The sequence below is a fragment of the Elephas maximus genome, chromosome 2 (genome assembly GCF_024166365.1).
Source record: "Elephas maximus indicus isolate mEleMax1 chromosome 2, mEleMax1 primary haplotype, whole genome shotgun sequence".
NCBI lineage: Eukaryota > Metazoa > Chordata > Mammalia > Proboscidea > Elephantidae > Elephas > Elephas maximus.
Window position 1 is genome coordinate 230,983,464 of NC_064820.1, and position 15,818 is coordinate 230,999,281.

General features: G+C 55.0%; 1 protein-coding gene across 1 annotated transcript in view; it reads left to right on the forward strand.

The window, feature by feature from the left end:
- The window catches only part of COL6A1 (collagen type VI alpha 1 chain), a 32,194-nt gene extending 17,159 nt beyond the window's left edge, over window positions 1-15,035 (forward strand). The window contains exons 21-35 of the mRNA XM_049875058.1: window positions 6,143-6,205; window positions 7,012-7,074; window positions 7,297-7,347; window positions 7,559-7,594; window positions 8,006-8,068; window positions 8,273-8,338; window positions 8,955-8,990; window positions 9,593-9,629; window positions 10,020-10,028; window positions 11,131-11,264; window positions 11,991-12,100; window positions 12,187-12,370; window positions 12,909-13,089; window positions 14,025-14,054; window positions 14,329-15,035. Coding sequence (XP_049731015.1) covers window positions 6,143-6,205; window positions 7,012-7,074; window positions 7,297-7,347; window positions 7,559-7,594; window positions 8,006-8,068; window positions 8,273-8,338; window positions 8,955-8,990; window positions 9,593-9,629; window positions 10,020-10,028; window positions 11,131-11,264; window positions 11,991-12,100; window positions 12,187-12,370; window positions 12,909-13,089; window positions 14,025-14,054; window positions 14,329-14,951 — 1,686 coding nt within the window. The 3' untranslated portion in view covers window positions 14,952-15,035. The remainder of the gene's footprint in view (window positions 1-6,142; window positions 6,206-7,011; window positions 7,075-7,296; window positions 7,348-7,558; window positions 7,595-8,005; window positions 8,069-8,272; window positions 8,339-8,954; window positions 8,991-9,592; window positions 9,630-10,019; window positions 10,029-11,130; window positions 11,265-11,990; window positions 12,101-12,186; window positions 12,371-12,908; window positions 13,090-14,024; window positions 14,055-14,328) is intronic.
- Window positions 15,036-15,818: the final 783 nt, after the last annotated feature.

Here is a 15,818-nt window from a genome sequence, read left to right on the forward strand (position 1 = left end):
ACAATTTTTTTTTTTAAATATGGGAAAGCTGTGGTATTTCCCACCCCTGATGCAAGTGGGGAGCCCTGGTGGCACAGCGGTTAAGAGCTCGGCTGCTAAGGTTGGCAGTTCCAATCCACCAGCCACTCCTTGGAAACCCTATGGGGCAGTTCTGCTCTGTCCTGTAGGGTCACTACGAGTTGGAATCGACTCAATGGCAACGGGTCTGGTTTGGTTTGATTTGAGGCTGGTGGGAACATGTGTTTGTTGAATGGAACCCACCAGCCGTGGGCTCTGATCTTTGCCCTTCACTTGATCCCCCACTCTGGAGGCCCAGTGACAATGTCTGGGTGGTACTTACACACTCCTGCACGCTGAGGGTCTCCCCGCCTGCTACTGAGAGTGCAGAGCAACTCTCCAGGTGCCCACCTCCCAGAGCCAGCTGCTTCCACCATCTTGAGAGCATCAGGTAGTCCTGTGCGCTAAGATTTCTCCCTTTGTGCGACCTTTGGTTTTGTGGTGCCTGCTGCCCCCAAGTGCCTGCCCACCCTTTGTCCCTTAACCTGGGGCACTAAGCATCAGGCCAGACAGACATTCACCAAAGATGGGGTTTCTGTGAAGGTCATTGTTTGGGGTTCCCACACCCTTCTGCTCAAACCACCTGCAGGATAAAGTACGCTGCTTGACCTGGGATGGGGGACATAGGGTGGGGGACATGGGGTGTGGAGAGTGTGGAGGAGGTGGCCTTTGAGCTGGGCTCAGAGAGTGAGGTGAGGAGGAGACTCTTGCTGCCACGGCATGGGGGCTGGGAAGCACAGAGCTGTGGGTTGGAGAGATGAAGATGACCTTAGTGGCCGGTGGCTGGAGGGAGTGGGTATGGGCATGGGCCCGAAGCTGGGTGAGGGCCAGAGAGGGTGGCCACAGGACACGAGGGGACTTGGTCCTTGTCTTCATGTTTTTTGGTTACTTTTCTTATGGACAGAAATTAGGAATTGTAAGCTTTAAAAAAAAAAAGTAAGCCACAGCAGACGTGCCATGGCAGCGCAGAGCAGTTGGGGAATCCTGATGGAGTGTTATGATCACACCTTGGGTCCATTCCCGGGAGAGGGGAGAGGGGGACATGGACCTGTTTATGAGATAAATATGGATACTATTCAAGGTGGCCAGGAGAGCTCGGTGGAAAACTTGCCTCACACAGTAAAAATTGTTGAAGCCATCTGCCCGAGGAACGTATCTGCTCCCCAGCCTGGGGCCACGTGTGTGCAGAGGCGGCATCTCTGGGCTCTGGGGCTGCAGCTGCCCTGGCCCGGGCTGCCCTCTAATGAGACCAGCGCGTGACTGTTGCTGGTTCTTTGTCTTCTTGGCAGTAAAAGGGGGATAACGTGTCTCAGATAAAACAAGGCTTAGAAGTGCTTTGAGCACTTAGACAGAGACTTCTCTATGAACAGAAAGGGATCCCACCAGGTTTTTGTTTGTTTCAAATAGAAGAAATACATTCACAGGGCTAAAATTAATGACTAGCTCCAACAGGAGAAAGACACAAAACGAAAAATAGGAGTTTACTTTTCCTTCTCTCTCCCGTCCCCAACCCCCCAAAGGTATTATTTTTTAGTTTCTTGTGAATTCTTCTAGAAAAAGTATTACGTATGTGCAGGTGTGAGCGTGTATCTATTATGTGTACAAACAGAAGCACGTTGTCATACTTGTCTCCTCTAATTCATCTCGGAGATTTTCCATGTGGAACTCTCAGGCTCAGCTCAGCCTTCTTTACGGTTTCAGAGTATTCCACTGTGTGTAACCTTGCCGAGTGTATTTACGCGGTCCTCTACGAATATGGGAAACCTTTTATTTTTTTTCTACGAATATGGGAAACCCTGGTGGCATAGTGGTTAAGAGTTCAGCTGCTAACCAAAAGGATGGCAGTTCAAATCTACCAGGTGCTCCTTGGAAATCCTATGGGGCAGTTCTACTCTATCCCATAGGGTCACTATGAGTCGGAATTGACTCGATGGCAATGAGTTTGGTTTTGGGGGGCAGTTTTCTATTAATGCATAGAGATGGTCTCCAGCAATTTGCTTTACAGAAAAATATTGTGATAAATGTCTCTCTGTTTGTCTTGTCAGCCTATCTGTCTATCCATATATCCAGCCATCCATCACCTATTTACCTGTCTAGCCATCTATCTGCAGCCCACTCATCCAGCTCTTATCTATTTATTCATCTATTTATCCATCCATCCATTCATCTATCCACCTATCATTGGTCTAGCTCTCCATCCACCCACTCATCCATTCATCCGTCCACACACTCACACATCCATTCATCTACCCTTCCACCCACCCATCATCCATCTATCTTATCTATCAATCTATCGATCTATCTATTAATCGATCTTTCTCTACTTATCTGCCATCTATCCATCTATAATCTATCTATCTGGAAATACTTCCAAGACTATATCCAGAGGATAAATTCATAGCAGCAGAATTTCTTGGCCAAGTCCTGTATGTATGTGTATGGGTATTGGTGTTTGCCAAATAATTCTACAAAAAAGTAGCCCCAACTTACAATCTCCCAAGAGTAGAAAAGAGTGACTGTACCCCACGCCTTCATCAACACTAGGTATGATCAAGCGTCAAAAGTACATTTCTGCCTCTCAGGTGAAGATGCATGTCCTGCCTTGGTTTGGATGACTTCTGCTTATGCCTTTCAGTCTCCAGGCCTTCGGTGTTTTTCTTTCTGTCTGTTCACTCAGCGTGTTCATTTTCCCAATGGATTCCACGTGTTCCTCATGTTGGTCTGTGTGAAGTTCTTATCCACACGGAGATCTTTTTTTTTTTTTCAAATTTCGCATCTGTGTTCTGAGTTTGTGGTACTTTCAAAGTGCAGGAAGTTATACTATGTCATTAAATGCATCCATCCTTTTCTCTGTGGCTTTTATTTAGCATCTCTGCTCATTTACAAGGCTCCAAGCACATCCACTTATTTTTGTTGTATTTTTATCCTTTAGGCTTTGATTAGTTTAGAACACATGTTGTTGGGTTAGAAGTGAAATGAAATCTAGCTTGACTTTTTCTGCCAACGGTGAGCCAGTTGTCACAATTTATCATGTAAGCCCTCTTCCTCCCAGCGGTTAAAATGCACGTTTGTCAAGCTCTAAATTTCTTTTCCTTGCCTAAGTCTCATCTGGAATTGCTCTTGGAAACTCTTGATCTATTTTCCCCCCAGTTCCAATGATTGTAATTACTGTGGCTTCAGAGTGTGCTTTAATGGAGTTCCCGGGTAGTGCAAACAGTTAAACGTGCTCAGCTGCTAACTGAAAGGTTGGTGGTTCAAGTCCTTTGAAGAAAGGCCTGGTGATCTACTTCTGAAAATTCAGCCATTGAAAACTCCTGTGGAGCGCAGTTCTACCCTGACACAAATGGGGTTGCCACGAATTGGGGTTAACTTGATGACAACCGGTAAAATTATGCCTTAATATATGGGGTCGCTATGAGTCGAAATCAACTCGATGGCACTGGGTTTGGTTTGGTTTTGGTTTTACCAGGCCAGCCGGCCCTGCTTCCTGGTTGCTTTGAGGCTTCTCTGCTCTTCTTGGGCTTCAAAGCCTCCCGGTAGTCACTCAGGGACACAGGAGAGTCTCTGCTTTTGGGGTCAAAACAACCTTTACACCAAATGTTTGGGGTTCCTAACTCACGGCAAATGAGGTCAGATTCTGAACAAGGGCAGCTGTTTTAATTCACTGGTCACCCAGCAGGAGTGGACCTCAATCTCTGGGAAGATACAAGGGACTATAACAGTTGAAGCCACATTTTTATTTCCAAGCATGCTTCTATGTTGCTAAATTAAAAATATCGGTGTACAGGGTTCTGGACCAGAACAGGGCTTGGCAGGTGGAGTCTGTGCTGGGCTGGCCACACCCAGGCCTGACCCCAGTGTACTGCTTTTGGCCAAGGACGGAGGAACCCGACATATTCCCGGAGAAGCACGTGTCCCTGACTTCTGATCTTACTGCTTCTGCTCTAACTCCTGGTGCTCCTGGCCCTCAGAGCCAGTCTCCACATGGTCTCTCCTGGGGTAGGACAAAGCCAACAGGGAAGTAGGATTTGGAAGCATACAACCCCACAGCAGGTCAGTAGGGGGAAGAGACTGTCAGGGTTAGCTTTGGGGTCCTGCTGCATCACATCTGCCAGGCAGCCAAGCCCACCTGAACGTCCCTATTGCGCTCTGGGTCCCCCAAAGCTGGTTCTTTCCTGTGTTCAGAGGAGCATAAACCAGAGCAAAAATGGTGGCAGGATCCAGGTTCCCAAATGCAGATGAAGGGATGTAGATGGAACTGCCTCACCACATGTCAGTGTTGTTGGGACACACGCTGGCTTTCAGAGCACATTTGCTCCTGGCTGCTGGAATACCTTCACTTCTTTCCCTGCAGAAACATTTAGTAAATTGTTCTGAGACATCACTAGCCTGGGAGACTAAACACTGAGTATGCGTGCTCGGGGACTGGGCTTGTGTTACACGTTCTTACAGCATCTGATTGTTTTAGGTTTCCTGTTTGCAAAGTAAGTAATATGCACTGTAAGAAGAGTGTCAGTGTAAGGACGAGAGGGAATCCCACCACCTGCCCAGGCTGTAGAGACTCCTGGTGCCGCAGGGTGGGCTGCTTCCTCTGGGTCTCCCCACCCTTTGGGAAGCTCATGCCTCCACGGGGACCTGCCAAGTCCCAGAGGCTCAGCTTCTGCTCTGAAGAATCCCTGCCTTCCTCCATATCTATGGCCCAACCCAAGACAAACCACTCATGACCCATGGCGCCCCAGTGAGATGGGCTGTTGTTCACCTGACTCTCCCTGGGAGAGGGGGCTTGGTGGTCCTGGAGCAGCACTCATCCACGCTGGCCGGCAGCCTCCCTGGAATCCATGCTGTTTCTGCCTCCAGAGCCCAGCTCCCTCCCTCCTGACACCACCATGTGCATGTGTGTAATGACCCAGCAACTGCAGACTAAACACGCAGCTCAGCTCTGGGGTCCGCACTAGTGTTTCCATGCAGACGATGTCTTGGCAAATGTATGTTTCCCAGGTCCCCAGAAAAAGAAGTTGAGAAATCCAGAAAATGGGGGAAGGTACCACCATTCTCCTGTTGTAGGTCAGGCTCTTGCTCTGCTCCTGTTAGGCCCCACCCTTTCTCTCCTCTCTACCTCCATCCATAGGTACCACCCCACATCCCTGTTTGGGTGCCAGGAGCAGTGGCACCCATGGTGCTGGGCCCAAGGAGACACCCATCCAGGTGCTCTGCCAAGGCAACTCTTAGATGCTTGGCCCAGAGTTTAGGCTTTGCCTTCTTGGCTGGGGCACTGTGGTCCCAGGCATTCCCAGAGGTGTCGTGGGAGCAGAGGTGCCCATCAGCTGAGGACCTCATGCCACCCATTGCCCTCTGTCTCCCACCCCTGTGGCCTCCCTCCTGCCCCTCTTCTCATGTTCCTGAGGCAGGGTCTCAGGGCCTCTGTGCACCTCAGGAAGAAAGGGCTGCTGCCGCACCTCTGGTGGACGGGTACAAAACCCTGGGCTAAGTGTGCATGTTCACCGTCGCGTGTTAAAGCACCCGGTGCAGGGGTGTGCCGGCAGAGATGACGTGGTGAGTCAGGGCGAGGCAGCGGTGTACTAGTCAGGGCATCGGTATGCTAGTCAGGGCAGCAGTGTACTACTCAGGGCACCAGTGTACTAGTCAGGGCAGCCGTGTACTAGTCAGGGCAACCGTGCCCTAGTCGAGGCAGCAGTGCCCTAGTCGAGGCAGCTGTGCAGTAGTCAGGGCAGCGGTGTACTAGTCAGGGCAGCAGTGTACTAGTCAGGGCAGTGGTGTACTGGTAAGGGCAGCCGTGCACTAGTCAGGGCAGCTGTGTACTAGAAGTCTCCCGTCTGACTGCAGAGGCCGCAGGCACATGACTGTTATCTGAACAAGTCTGTTCATCTGGACATCATAAAAATGTGTGACTTGGAGCGATTCCTGAGAGGAGGCCAGCAATAAAGGCCTGCTTGAGAAGCACCCACCTCGTGATGGGAACAAAGAACGCCACGGAGAGACCCTGGGCAGGGAGTGGGGAGACCTGACTGCACTCGGCCCCATTCGCGCTCAGAGGGTCCAACAGGGTGTGTCCATTTCTTTCCAGGGCGAGGCTGGCCCTATCGGGCCTAAAGGGTACCGAGGTGACGAGGGACCCCCAGGGCCTGAGGTGAGTAGCCCTCCTTGTCCTCGAGCCTTGCCCCCTCTGCCTGATCCTGACCCCTCCCCCTCCCAGGCCTCTCTGCGCCCCCCCGCCCCGCACAGTGGTATCCTCCACTCCCATTCTTTCATCCCACACCCTGGGAGGGCCCTTAGGCCTGGGAAGAAGCTGCCCTGTTCCATTTACATTATTCATGTCCTCTTTTATTTTACAGCATGTGTCCATTTTAGAAAATTTAGAAAACCCAAAATTTTAAAAATAAAATTAAAACCTTCTAAAATTCCATCACCCAGTGATTGCAAACCGGAACATTTGGTTCATTTCTTTACAGTGTCTTCCCCCACCCCTTTGTATATCATTCTTAAAATTTGGGCTTAGCAAGAATTTTTTTTTTTTTCATTATGAGCACTTTCCTAAAACCTTAAGGATTTTTAAAAACATCATCAATATGCACTTACAGTGGCCACACCTGCGGTCATACGTGTGTTTCTCCAAACTGTTGTTGGGCTGGCAGGCCGTTTGAACCTCTCTACAGGTAGCGAATTCTGCAGTAGCCCCCCCTGGCTCTCTATCCGTGTTCCCAGGTCCCTGGAATACCGGACCAAAGGTGCAGCGTATCAGAGGCCCTGTCCTACTGTGTCCACACCAGCACCAGGGACTGTCCTTCTTAGAACCTTCTGTTAATCTCTGCCTAGCTGATGCCTGAGATGCTCTGTTTTGTTTAATCCACCTTTTATCCACTTGATGTGGCCTTGTGCCTGAAGCTTGCCCTGGATTCAGCTTAGTTTTCCAGAGAAACCCTCCTCTCTCTTTAGGGTACCAGAGGTGTTCCAGGACCTGCAGGCCCCCCTGGTGACCCTGGGTTGATGGGCGACAGGGTGAGTGACCATCCACCCAAGAACAATGTGTGGCCGGATGTCGGCAGGTAGACATCCACTGAGGCACACGTTCCTGACGTGGGGGGGCTGGCACGCAGGCCTGGAGGACTGGTGGGCTGGTTGTGCCTGTCCGGATGGCCTGGAATGGCAAGGGTGTGGGATGTGGCCCCAGGCCTGGGTGGCTCCCAGAGTGACCATTGACCCTGCTTGCTCTTTCCCCAGGGTGAAGATGGCCCCCCAGGAAATGGCACCGAAGGCTTCCCCGGCTTTCCTGTAAGTTACTTGAGACATCCGCCCTGCAATGCCCACCCTGTGATGCCCACGCCACCCCCGTTGACCAACCAGGCGCTCAGGCAGGCTGGGAGAGTGGGCCAAAAAATCTGATGACAGGATTCTTCCCAGCTCTGGGCCCCTCATGCCTGTGTTTCTCTCACTGGCCTCCCTGTTAGAGCCTGGTGTGACTGTCCTGTCTTTCCACCTGCAGGGGTATCCAGGCAACAGAGGCCCTCCTGGGATTAACGTGAGTACATGCCCGACACTCTGCGCGCACAAACACACACACTCACAGGCCCATGTGCACGCACACACGTGCAGTCGACACACACGTGCACATTCACACGTGCACATTCGTGCACGTGCACATTCACACACACGTGCGCATGACACGGAACAGAGGGGGCTGAGCCTCGAGACAGCCCCACATCACATGAGGCTTGAGCACGACTCACCGCTGTCCCCTAACACCCTCAGTGGTCGCGGCAAACCCTCCCCCACCCCCAGGAAACAGCACAGCCCTGCCGGGCATACACCCTGCTCCGAGAGAGAGTTTAGTCAAACGCCTCGGCGATGTGCACTCCGGCCGCTGTCCACCCCAAAGGTCGGAGCTCCCTGGGTCAGTGGACTGACCTGCATGGCTTCCTGTCACCCTCAGGGCACTAAAGGCTACCCTGGCCTCAAGGGGGATGAAGGTGATGCTGGGGACCCAGGAGAGGACGTAAGTGCTGGTCCTGGGAGGTGGGGTGGGGAGTGAGAGGCATGAACCTTGAGTCCGCCGTGAACACAGAGTGGGGTCTGCAGTTCACGTGAACAGTGCGGGGGTGCTGCTAGGGGCAGCCATGTGACCGGGACTGCTGAGGGCCTTTCTGGGTGGAAGCCTGGGCATCCAGGCATGGTGTGAAGGGATGCTATTTTCTTCCAGAACAATGATATTTCACCCCGAGGTGCCAAAGGAGCCAAAGGGTACCGGGGCCCTGAAGGCCCACAGGTGAGGCCTCAGCTAGGTACAACCTGGGGGAGGGGCGGGGCAGGGGCTGTACCCAGGGCCGTGATGAGGGATGCGGTACAAGGAGAGGCCTAGAGGAAGGGGCAGAGGGGAAACAGTGGTGGGGAAGCCACTGGAAGGCCTTGGACACTGCAGGACAGGAGGGAAGGGGGCTGTCCTTGAGAGGGGAGCCGGTGGGGGGAGAGGGGGCAGAGGGCCCAGCATGAGGAGCAGCAGGGTCAGAGCAGGGGAGGGGGGTGCCCACTAGGGTAGGGACCAAGTGGGGGGCAAAGCTGTGGCACAGCTTGGGAGTAACACCCAGGCAGCTGTGGGTCATGGGTCAGCAGCACCCAGAGACCTGTGGAAAATTCTAGGCCCTGGGTGGGTGATGGGCGGATGGTAGCCTAGCCAAAGCATCCACTTGTCCCTGGATGGGGGTCTATGTTCATTGGCAGTTTCATACCTGACCAGCTATTGTCCAGTATGGGGATCCCAGGGTCCCTGTGATATGCCCCCACAGGGAGTGGATCCTAGGTTGGGGGTGGTAGCAGGCTGGAGCAATGGGGGTCAGGGTAGGAGTTCTTGCCTCAGAGCCCCTCTCTTGTCCCTTCTTCAACAGGGACCCCCAGGACATACAGGACCACCGGGACCCGACGTAAGTGGTTACTTGGAAGCCAACCTGGGGTCCCACACTGACTGGGAACCCCGGGGCCCCGCATGTGAAAGCACATGTAGACTGGGAAGTGGAGGGTGTCACCCCACTGGGTGGCTCTGCAGGTCGCTTGGTTCCTCATGTGTCCCTGTAAGCATGGGTGAAGCAAGGCCGCTCGGAGTGCTCGCTCTGGAGCTCAGGCAGCTTGTGCCCTTCCAGCCGCCTCCCCCGCCCCCCGATCAGGCGATGCTGGTGTCTGTGCAGGAGTGAAGGGACTACGGGATGTCTGGGAGCTCCTGTGCCCTGGTCTCTGCCGCGCCTCTAGTGGGAGGTGAGGGTGGTGCGGAGCCTGGCCTCCCCAGGCAGGTTTCAGGGTATCGGACATCCCCTTAGCTGAGCCTGGTCCTGCGTCAGGACCCACAGGGAAGGGGTGGGTGGTGACCACGCGCCCCGACGCAGCCAGCATGTAATGTCAGGGCAGGGTGCACCTAGGAAGTGAAAACAGGCCCAACTCACCCTGCACGAGGTCTCAGAGGGCTGCTGGGGGCAGCCTGGTGGGGAGAAGGGTAGCTTGCCATCCAGACATGTGGCTCTTCCCTCCCCAGGAGTGCGAGATTTTGGACATCATCATGAAAATGTGCTGTGAGTATCGTTGACTCTTTGCATAACGGTCTTAATTAGACAGAACACACTCCCTCCACCCCCATGACCTCTTTTTAGAGGGTGTGTCAGGAGGGGAGCAGGAGGAAGGGGCCACTGGTCACTCTAAGGGAGGGAGTGGGAGGTAGAGGCCCCCTCAACTTCCACTGGGGGCGGAGCAGTCACATGTCACTGTGACAGGTAGTCATGGGCTCCACCCACAGGCTATTCTCACATTCACCCCTCAACACCCACCCTGGGCAGCCTGTTCAGTGGCCAGGGCAGGCCAGGGAGGTGTGGGGTACTGATCCAAAGGGGTTCAGTCCCCCGATTGTGAAAACGGTGTGGGGACTTGACTCTAGTTTAATTTCTGCTTTTTCCTCTTTTTCCTAGCTTGCTGTGGTGAGTATTTTACTCTAACTCACTAGAAAATTCCTCTGATGTTTTTACCTTTTTAGTAGAAGAACCACAGTGGGTGGCGGGGGCCAGCTCCCACTTGTCTCAGTATGTGTTCAAACAGCATTGCAGCTAACATCCACCCACCACCCACTCACCCACCAACTCACCAACCCCCTCATCCACTCACCCACCAACTCACCAACACAGTCATACATTCACCCACCAACTAATCCATCCACTCATCCGTTCACCCACCAACTCGCCCATCCACTCATCCATTCACCCACCAACTCATCAACCCACTCATCTACTCACCCACCAACTCACCCATCCACTTATCCATTCACCCACCAACTCACCAACCCTCTCATCCACTCACCCACCAACTCACCAACCCACTCATCCATTCACCACCAACTCGCCCATCCACTCTTCCATTCAACCACCAACTCACCTATCCATGCATCCATTTACCCACCAACTTGCCCATCCACCCATCCACTCACCCACCAACTCACCAACCCACTCATCCACTCACCTACCAACTCACCAACCCACTCATCCATGCACCCACCAACTCACCAACCCACTCACTCACTCTCAATCACTCATTTACCTATTCGCCCACCCATTCACCCACTCACCCACCCAGCCATGAGCTCCCCTCCCCAACCACTTGCTCCCTCACTCACCCACCTGCCCATCTACCCACCCACTCACCCATCTGCCCACACACCCACCACTTCCTCCCTCCCTCACTTCCACCAGTGAATGTCCCCCCATGCTCCTGCACACCTGGGGTACAGGGCTGTCCCCACATCCTCTTTCCCAGGACCTCTAACACCCAGTGACAGGCAGGGGCCAGACACCAGCCCCAGGACCTGTTCCTGACCCTTCTCCAGCACCAGCTCCCAGCTGGGTCTGTAGAGGGGCTGGCAGTGGTGAGGGCTGATCCAAGCTGAGAGAGGCAGTCCCACCTCTCCTGGAGTAGGGGCCATGTGGGCGGGATGGGGGCCAGGCCTCACCATCGGAGGAGGGGCAAGGCTGCTCCTGCTCTGGGTGCCAGAGAGGCCGAGGGCTGACTGTTGCCCGCCCTGCCTGGCAGAGTGCAAGTGTGGCCCCATCGACATCCTCTTCGTGCTGGACAGCTCTGAGAGCATCGGCCTGCAGAACTTTGAGATTGCCAAGGACTTCATTGTCAAGGTCATCGACCGGCTGAGCCGAGATGAGCTGGTGAAGGTGAGGCAGCCCACGCTGGGTGCCATATCCATAGGTCGGGTCAGGACACCCATGAGCATGGGCGGGGGACACACTGGTGCCCCCTGGAGGAGCACATGTCAGAGCCATAGCCAATCAGTGTTAGAGTAGCTGGTGGGAACTCTGGGAGGCATGGCCCCAGGCTCCACTGAGTGAGGACAGGCCACCCCTCCCCAGCACCCGGTGCTGCCCTTCACAGCAAAGGGAGGTGATGGGAGATCGTGGGGACAGACACATTTAAGGACGCCTGGAAAACAGGGTAGTCTTTGCAGACACCACGTGGCTCAGGGCCCTTCGTCATTAGAGGGGGACATGCACTTTAGTGGCCCTCACCTGACGCACTAGGCAGTCTGCGATGGCTGTGCTTCCCCATCTAACTGCCTCTTGGCCCAGCTGCTGCCGGCCCCCCACCTCAGGCTGGGGCCAGGGCGGGACCCAAGGGAGTGACGCTAGAACAGGGAGCTGGGGCCTGCAGACATCAGCCTGGGCCTCCCTCGGCTCCTGGCAGGGCCACAGCACTCCCTGTCACCCATGGCCACTGGAGACCCATGGTGAGGTGTCCCAAAACCCTGACCCCAGACCCACGAGTGCGAGAGTCATTGGGGATGCGCGTGCACCCAGGGCAGGGGCTGGGCAGGGTGTGCCCACAGGGAGAGGTGAGGTCTGACCATGGCACCCACTCCTCCCCTCTCCTCCATGACCGTGCAGTTTGAGCCGGGGCAGTCGCACGCGGGTGTGGTGCAGTACAGCCACAACCAGATGCAGGAGCATGTGGACCTGAGCAGCCCCAACATCAGGAACACACAGGAACTGAAGGAGTGAGTCCATGTGGCATGGCCGCCCAGCCCTCTGAGCTACCCCTCCTCATGGGCCCCGCTCTGACCCCGACCACCCATCCACACAGAGCCATCAAGAAGTTGCAGTGGATGGCGGGGGGCACGTTCACAGGCGAGGCCCTACAGTACACCCGGGACCGGCTGCTACCACCCTCCTCAAACAACCGCATCGCCCTGGTCATCACGGACGGCCGCTCAGACACCCAGAGGGACACCACACCCCTCAACGTGCTCTGCAGCCCTGGCATCCAGGTGGGGGCCTGCCTGTGGGAGGGGCCCCTGCACCTGCCGGGGAGGAGGAGTGTGTGGACCCTGGTGTGAGTGCCTCCAGGCCCCAGGTGTGAGTGCAGCTGGGCCCTGGTGTGAGGAGCCTTCCCATGGAGTGAGTGGCCCTCCCATGGTGTGAGCACAGCCTGGTCCTGGTGTGAGTTTGGCCAGGCCTGGGTGTGAGCATGTCTGGGTGCTAGTATGAGTGTGACCCTCCCATGCCGTGAGCGTGGCCCAGGTCCTGGTGTGAGCAGCCCTCCCATAGTGTAAGAGTGGCCCAGTCCTGGTGTGAGCAGCCCTTCCTTGGTATGAGCTTGGCCTGGCCCTGGTGTGAGCAGCCCTCCCATGGTGTGACCGTGGCCTGGGTTCTGGTGTGAGCACCCCTCCCATGGTGTTAGCTTGGCCCGGTCCTGGTGTGAACGTGGCTGGGCCCTGATGTGAGTGTGATGGGGCCCCAGTGTGAGCAGCCCTCCTCTGGTGTGAGTGTATCCAGGTCCTGGTTTGAGCACCCCTGCCCCCATAGGTGGTCTCCGTAGGCATCATGGACCTGTTCGGCTCCTCTCCGAGCTCTGACCAGCTGAACGTCATCTCCTGCCAAGGCCTGTCATCCCAACCCCGGCCAAGCATCTCAATCGTCAAGAATAACTTCGCGGAGCTGCTGGAAGACAGCTTCCTGAAGAATGTGACTGCTGAGATCTGCATAGGTGGGCACCAGGGTTGGTGGTCAGGGTCAGGGGTCGGAAGCCCCCATATGGCTGTGCTGGAAAACAGCACCTCACAGCAGCAAGTCTGAGTCCATTTGCTCTCAGACAACACTGTGACCCACGGCCATGGGAGTCAGACATCCCAGCCCAAGGAATGGCCTCGCTACCTCGAGCCACCTCAAACTCTCGCCTGGAGAGATGAGGTATCTGGAAGCTTCTCTGAGGATGTGTTGAGCACACAGGTGGTCCCAGAACTGTGGGTCTGTTCTGCGTCCCTTCCCTCTGTCCTGGGGCCTATGACCCACAAGCAAGGGCAGGCACGCTCACACATGTGTAATGTCAGCTGGAGCCTGGGCTTTCCCAGACATGTGTTTGTGCATGCTCACTGTGGCCACCCAGGGCCAGCGCAGCAGCAGACCTGCACAGGCAGCCAGCCGGCAGCTAAAGAAAGCCACTGGGGTCTCACTCGGGCCACTCTACCAACAGGCAGGTGGTCAGCATTGCTGGGGACAGCATGGCACTGGATGCGGCCCTGGACTTTTGTCCCAAGGCCCGAGTGGTCCCCTTATTGGTGCTGTGTGACCTGCAGGCCATTGTTCCCTCTGAGCCTCGGTTTCTCCATTCATGGAAAGGGCCATGCTCCATCCCGCCCACCTCACCACATGGTGTTAGGGCCATGAAGCAGAGCCTGGGGCACCATTCTGTCACCTCCAGAGGTCCTCTCTGGTAAGGGGGTTCTGACCAGGTGACGGCTCAGCACCCCAAGACGTGCTGTTCCTGGAGAGACAGGTTGGCCTGAGCACGAGAGTCACCTGAACACGTGCCATACCCATGTTTCACCTGGTGACACCTCAGCATTGTGACATTGTGGGGGTGACAAGCAGAGAGCCCTGTGCAGTCACAGGCTCACGTCACGTGGTGTTTTTCTTTCACAGATAAGAAATGTCCAGATTACACCTGCCCAAGTGAGTTGCATGTGTCCTGGGGTGGCTGGAGTGTGTGGAGGGGCATAATGGCAGGGCACTTGCTGAGGGAGGAGGGTCTGAGGGACAAAGAAAAACACAGGCAAGGCTTGGCCCTGGTCAGCTGTGGCAGGGTTACTCAGGCTCACATCCCCCTGTGAGGCTGGGTGGGATCTCCGAGGCCCTGGTGGCCTCTGGCCTGTCCACTGCAGCTCTGAAGTCCCACGGCGGTGGCATAGCCCCATGGCCACGCTAATGGCTCCCTGCCTCCCCGCAGTCACGTTCTCCTCCCCGGCCGACATCACCATCCTGTTGGACGGCTCGGCCAGTGTGGGCAGCCACAACTTCGAGACCACTAAGCGTTTTGCCAAGCGCCTGGCTGAGCGCTTCCTCACAGCGCAGCGCGGGGACCCTCCCCACGACGTGCGCGTGTCCGTGGTGCAGTACAGCGGCACGGGCCAGCAGAGGCCCGACCGGGCAGCCCTGCAGTTCCTGCAGAACTACACGGTGGTGGCCAGCAACATAGACAGCATGAGCTTCCTCAATGATGCCACCGATGTCACCGACGCCCTGCGCTACGTCACTCGCTTCTACAGAGAGGCCTCCTCCGGCGCTGCCAAGAAGCAGCTGCTGTTGTTCTCAGACGGCAACTCACAGGGCGTCACGGCCGCAGCCATTGAGAAGGCTGTGCAGGAGGCCCAGCAGGCAGGCATTGAGATCTTCGTGGTGGTGGTGGGTCGCCAGGTGAACGAGCCCAACATCCGCGTACTGGTCACTGGCAAGACGGCGGAATATGACGTGGCCTTTGGCGAGCGGCACCTGTTCCGCGTGCCCAGCTACGAGGCCCTGCTTCGGGGTGTCTTCTACCAGACTGTCTCCAGGAAGGTGGCGCTGGGCTAGTGTCCAGCCATGGGCACAACCATCAGCTCCTTTCCCACGTCTTCCCCGCCCCTCACTACAATACAAGTAAACTCGTGATGTGAATTTTCCTCATCGACCTAGATTTTCTAAAAGGAAAAGTTTGAACAGCCACACAATGAGATGTGTTCTGCATAACCCGCTCCCTCCTCTTGCCCCTTCTTCCTGTGTTTACATCTCTCTCACCTGGATCTGCCCCAGCCTTCCTCCCCTGCAAATCGAAACAGCTCCCTCTGTGACTTAGCATCCCTTGGATCTCCTTTCTACTCCGACCAACCTGAGCCAGAAGGCCCTGAAGTCTAGTATTTTTTTTTTTTTTTTCTGGGATGTTAGTTGCACATGGCATTCTCTCCCCCACCTTCCGCATAGCTTAATTTTTTCACTGACTGTACTTAAGTCTTCATTTAACATTTCATTTACACTTAAAGCAAACTTTACTACTTAATTCGCATGAGCTGTTGGGCTGTGTTTCATTTTTGGGAAACCAAGATTGAGAGGATTATTTTTTTAAAAACGAAAATCTTGATGAGTCAACGCTTTTTTAAGGTTCTTGCCCCTAACTGACTCTGGACCTTGATGTCCTCAGCCCCTGGGGAGCTCCATGGCTCAAGGCAGATCAGAGAGGAGCAACTCATTCACCTCATATCCTTTCAGATTCTAAGAATAAAGGTGCTACCCCTGCTAAGGGGTCTTCCTCCTCACGTTGCACATTCAAGACCTGGGTCTTGACTGAGCACACTGAGTCATTTCCACGGAGGCATGAGCAATGTGTTTAATTAAAAACAATCCAAGGCTCTTTTCCCTCAAAATAGTGATCTGTTCTATATTTTAGTGAAGATCCTCTTTAGA